Genomic DNA, 5,707 nt, shown 5'->3' on the forward strand with positions numbered 1-5,707 from the left:
GTCAAGTGACACAAACATGGCTTCATTCTTGTACATGTGAGAAGTGCAACCACTATCAACAACCCAGAGGCTGTCGTCTTCCACTGTCAATTCACTTGAAGCAACAATAATTGTATTACTTTGCTCACTGGATATCTCAGTGACATTTACATGTTGCAACTCTTGCTTAGATTGTGCAGCTTCCAGCTTTTGTTTTTGCCTACAGAACTTCTCCTTATGGCCAAGTCTTTTGTAGAAGTTGCATTGGACAACTTTCTTTCCCTTATACCAGCATTCACTCTCAAAATGATTTGTGAGGGAGCAGATGTTGCAAGGAGGATACTTCTTCTGTTTTCTGGAACTTTGGTTTCCAGTTTGATTTCTTCCATTCCTTCTGCCTTGATACTGATTTGAAGGGGTAGCTTTGGTTTGAGACGAGAATAAGGCTCCTTCAATAGGTACACGAGCATGCATGTTGACACGTTGCTCCTGTGATTGCAGCTTATTGATTAGTTCAGCTGAAGAAATCTTATCAATATCTGCAAGTTCCTCCAAGGCTGAGATTTTAGACTCAAATTTTGGTGGTAAGCTTATAAGAATTTGTTTTACCACCCTTGATTCAGGAAAATCCTACCCCAGCAATCTCATTTTATTCACAATATCCGAGAGTTTGGAGGCATAGTCCCTAACAGACTCATTTTCTTGCATTCTGAGTAATGCAAAATCATTTTTTAGCCTCAGTAGTTTGATTTTCTTGCTTCTGTCTCCTCCATCAAACTCTTCCTTCAGTTTCTCCCACGCTTCCTTGGGTGATTCATAGTTCATAATCATAGAGAAAACCCTGTCCGAAACTGCTGAGAAGAGGCAGGCAATTGCTTTTGGTTTCTTGGCCTTTTCTTCCTCGTGTCTTTTAATTTGGTTCAATGTAGTAGTTTCTTGTAGTGGGGTTGGTTCGCTATCATCTATAATAACATCCCATAAACCCAGAGCTTTGAGGTGAGCTCGCATCTTTATTGCCCGCACATGGTAATTTTCTCCGTTGAACTGCGGAGCAGGGGTAGTTCCTGAGGTAGCCATCGGGTTTGAGAAATTTTTGATTCACCTGAGACGTAGGAAAATCTGGCTCTGATACCACTTGTTGATCGAAGGAGAAATAAGTTTCAAAGGAGGCTTTGTGAAGAACAAACTTAGAGAGAGAAAGTTGAAGAGAGAGAGGGCAGCAAAACAGAGCAAGCTTATGCAACTGCCTCTGTTTTACTGTTCTGAAGAGACGTGCTGTTGCTGGAGAGAAGGAGTTCACTTCTTCTTTTATTTCATCATATATATATATATAAGCAATACAAATTTAAACTATTACATCAACCAAACGATCAAATCAGATCATCCGAAAATCATGCATACACATCGCATGAAATTTACGTATCCTACTGTGATACAACTTCACGGTGGATTTTCATTTTTTGAATTTATCCTTAACAGAAAAAATCATTAATTTTAGCACTTTGCAAACCCAATACCTTTGGAATTCATAGTAAATAATTCACAGTTCGATGGTTGAAAAATGATATCGCAACTTTTATGTTAAGAACATAAACCATGGCTTGACCTCATTCGAGCCAAATATCTTAAATCAAACCAAATGTTCTCTATACAACCTAAACTACATGACTCTTAGTTTTGGAAAGGCATATTAAGACCAATGACTAATTCTTATGGGGGCCTACAAGATGGTAGGGGATGACCAAACGATTAGTATCTGAGAAGAACTTTGTATTCCCACCATCCAAGACTTCAACCCATAATTCTAAAGAGACAAAAAACATTTACTAGTAAGCCAACTCATTAGTCTGGCTGAAAATCATTAGGGTTTGATTTGGTGGAGGTACAATATGGTAGAGTGTAATGGAAAGAAGTAAAAGAGAGGTCGAGGGTGGGGAGAGATTTTCTGAGAGGGGGAAAAAGGCCAACAAAGAATTTAAAGAGGGAAAAAAGTGCAGACAGAGACACGAAGAATCAATAGCATTTGAAAAAGAAGTATAACTACAAGATTGGAGGGCATAAGTGGTTTTTTGTTTTTTGTTCTATGTTTTTATATCTTTACTTTTATGAGAAAGTAATTAAAATTTTACACTATTATCGAAGACGTGACATCTGACAGAGAAATTGATCAGATTAAAATATTATTGGTGTGTAATATGAATTCACATAATACTTTTATTTATAACGTTAATATGAATTAATAGTGAGAGATTAATTTTGTAAAAAAAATATAAAATTTTTTAATCCATTTTAACATTTTAAAATTTAAAGAATTTATTTGATAGTTTTATTGACTTAGTGTATGTCGTGCCCTAGTTATTTGATCCAATATTTCTAGGTAAAAATATTATAGGATAGGAAGGTACAAGGCACCTACAGACTTATTATTTTAATTTAATTTGCTTGTATATTTTAGAAACTTGCTACTGTGCAAATATGTGATGGCAACATCCATTCATAAGTTTAATATTCGAAACGTTATTGCTTTTGAGGAAAGAGGACCTTGAGCTGGGATTTGACGAATTAAAATCTTTTTAAACCTACAATAATTTAAATTCTAAACAAAACAAAACTATAACATGGACTTATACAAGATTAAAATATTTATAATCATTTGCATGTATTTAATTATATATGCATGTACAAATATGTTTTACAAAACTTCCTGGAAAAAGTTAATCAAAGAATTTCAGAATTTGGATAAATCCTCTAATTTGATCCTCAATAGTTTATTCTTGTACAGAACAAGAAATGTTCCTCACATAATTCAAAGATCATGTAAATATATATTTTTAAACTTCAAGAAACACGTTTTTATTAAAATAAAATTAATTTCTTTAAATAAAAAAATAATAAAATTAGTTTATTATAAATGAGATATGCTTTATAAACTTAGGACTTTGAATTTAAATTATTAAAAATATAATTAAAAAATTATTAAACATATGAGAATATCACATAAGTTGACACAAACCACGAGATAAATTAACATATAATTATGGGCTTGCATTTATTTATTTATTCTTCTTGTAATTAAAACACGTTCATATTTTTTTAGTTTACAAAGATAACATTCTTCATTTTCGGATAAGAAACTTTTACATATTTGTATATTTAATTAAAGAGTAACAAAATATTCATGAAATATATAAAATTTGCTTTATATTACAATATTTTTATTATAATTTATTTATATATATTGTTTTAAAAATTTATTTGACACGTGTTGCTAATGTTTATTGTTTTTATGTATACTGGTCAAATACTTACGGCTGGATAAGGCCCCGTCTACGTGAAGGCTCGGATTTTTTGCATGGAGATCTGAAAATCTGTTCACATGTCTTCTTTTTTTAATTGAATCCATGAAAGCCTTACTGATGTGCTTACTTTTTTTCCTAATATAACATATATATATACAACGTAATATCAGTCAGGTATCTTAATTTGTTAATTATTTTTTCAATATGTATACTTTTATGTGGTTAAATTTAGTATGGAATTAATTTTAAACTAAAATATTATTTTACCAACCAACAAAATAATATACGAAAATATGCTTCAATTTATATCATCCATTTCTGTATGCATATATATATATATATATGTATGTAAGCTTACTAAACAAACAAACGAATACAAGAGTTATATATATTTACGTATGTATATATGTTATATTTTATATATAAAGGGTTGCCTTCAGCAGTAATTCTTTTTTGGTTCCCAAGTCTCCGCATGTGAATCAACTTAGCACGCACGTGAGACGTGCTTCGCGAGCCCCAATAATGTAATTGTCTTTTTTTTATATAAATAGGTAAAATAATTTCTTTAACCAAAACCCTCCGGTGTATCCCTTTCCCTTATAAATACCACCCCTGGTCTGCGGTGGCCAAAGCATAAACCAGAGCAAAAAAGAAAACAAGAGAGAAAGTTTGTAGTAAGAGATAAGAGGAAAGCAAAATGGCATTGCCAAAATTCATCGTGCTCAAATCAAAATACAACAATCAATACCTCCGCTATGTTCAAGAGGACTCACAAGTGCATTCGTTTCTTCAATTCTCTGGAGAGAATGTTGTGAGTCCATTTACAAAATTGGAAGTTGTGCCAGCCAAAACTGAAGGATTGGTGCACCTCAAATGTTGTTACAACAATAGATATTTGGTGAGATGGTCTCCGAATCACTGGTGGCTAGTTGGTGCTGCTGATGAACCAGATGAAGATCAATCTAAGTGGTCTTGTACGTTGTTCAAGCCCAGCTCTGTGGACAATAATCAACAAATATTTCGATTTTTGCACGTCCAGCTCGGCCACTATGCATGCTTATGGAGGCTTGCCCCGCCTTTTGGAAACTGTTTATTTGCAGGATCTGAATCTATTGACAAGGATTCTTGTGATGTGTGCATCGTGATCGATGTGGAATCACTGTTCGTATTGCCCAAATATGTTGGATTCAAGGTCGAAGACCACGGAAAATATTTGAAAGGACAAACAATTGAGAGGAAACCATATCTGCAATTCGAGGCTAATGATGTATCTGACCCCGCTACATGGCATGAAGCTTCCTTCACTGGTGATGGAAGCGTCCGTTTAAAGTCTAATCATTTCGACAAATTATGGAATCTAAGCCCAGGATCTTGGATATTAGCTAATGCAGATGACACAACAGCTAGTAATAAAGAAATGTTGTTCTGGCCTACCAAAGTCAATAATGATGTAGTTGCCCTTCGCAGTTTAGGCAACAACAATTACTGCAAGAGGTTTACTACAACGTTATTAAGTTGCCTTAACGCCAATGACACTGGAATTAGCAGGTTCTCCCGGCTACAAGTTAAAGAGCTTGTTGTTTCAAGAAAAATTTCTAATGTTAAGTTTCACACTCGTGATGCTCGAATCTATGGCAAGAGTCTTGTCCCAATAGCCTCTGGATCTGCAACTAACAATAATGAACAAAAAACAGATGTGCAAGTCAATCTATCATATGTAGATGTCAAGAATAGTTCTTGGAACTCCACTTCCACAATAAAGTTGGGTGTTCCAATCACCATCAACTCTCCATTCGCGTTCCTTGTGGACGAAGGAGCATTCGAAACAATAGGAGAGTTTGAGGGATCCTATGAGTGGGGAGCAACTAAGGAATCAACGAGAGAAGTAGAGATTGAATACATAGTGGGTACTCTAGAAGGAAAGAGCAAGGTGACAGTCACATTGCTAGGAACAAGAGTTTCGACTGATATTCCATTTTCTTACACTCAGCATGACGTTCTTATGGATGGAAAAACAATTACTTACGACATGGATGATGGTCTATACACTTGCACTACTACTTTCAACTTCAAATACGAGACCAAAATAGAAAAGGTGTGATTATATCTACGTCGATGTTGCATCTACTGGTAAGTAATAAAAAATAAGTTGGGATGTTAGTCGTTGACATATCCAACACTGTTGTTAAATATTATGCTTGTATTAACTGTGTGTAAGGCTATAAAGTCTATGTTCAAAAGGCTTTACTTAATTGTACTTTTGTGTATTACGGGCTGTCTGTACTAAAAGTCCTAAAATAAATGAAATAACATTAATATTTTCTAGCTATCCTATAACAAGAATGACAATAGTAATCGTCACTTATGATAACATAAACAATTCTGTCACCTATAGATATATATACACAAATAATTTGCATTAGTATAGA

At 34.0% G+C, this 5,707-nt stretch overlaps 1 protein-coding gene across 1 annotated transcript; it reads left to right on the plus strand.

Moving 5' to 3' along the window:
- Window positions 1-3,975: 3,975 nt before the first annotated feature.
- On the plus strand, window positions 3,976-5,379 carry LOC110811944 (uncharacterized). Its single transcript, XM_022038573.2, has one exon. It carries the CDS (start codon window positions 3,976-3,978, stop codon window positions 5,377-5,379), a length of 1,404 nt encoding a protein of 467 aa, XP_021894265.1.
- Window positions 5,380-5,707: the final 328 nt, after the last annotated feature.

This window comes from Carica papaya, chromosome 3, assembly GCF_054855325.1.
Source record: "Carica papaya isolate Zhongbai chromosome 3, ASM5485532v1, whole genome shotgun sequence".
In the NCBI taxonomy this organism is placed as follows: Eukaryota; Viridiplantae; Streptophyta; class Magnoliopsida; order Brassicales; family Caricaceae; genus Carica; species Carica papaya.

Coding starts and splice junctions, on each gene's coding strand:
- LOC110811944 (XM_022038573.2), top strand. CDS start 3,976: ATGGCATTGCCAAAATTCATCGTGCTCAAATCAAAATACAACAATCAA.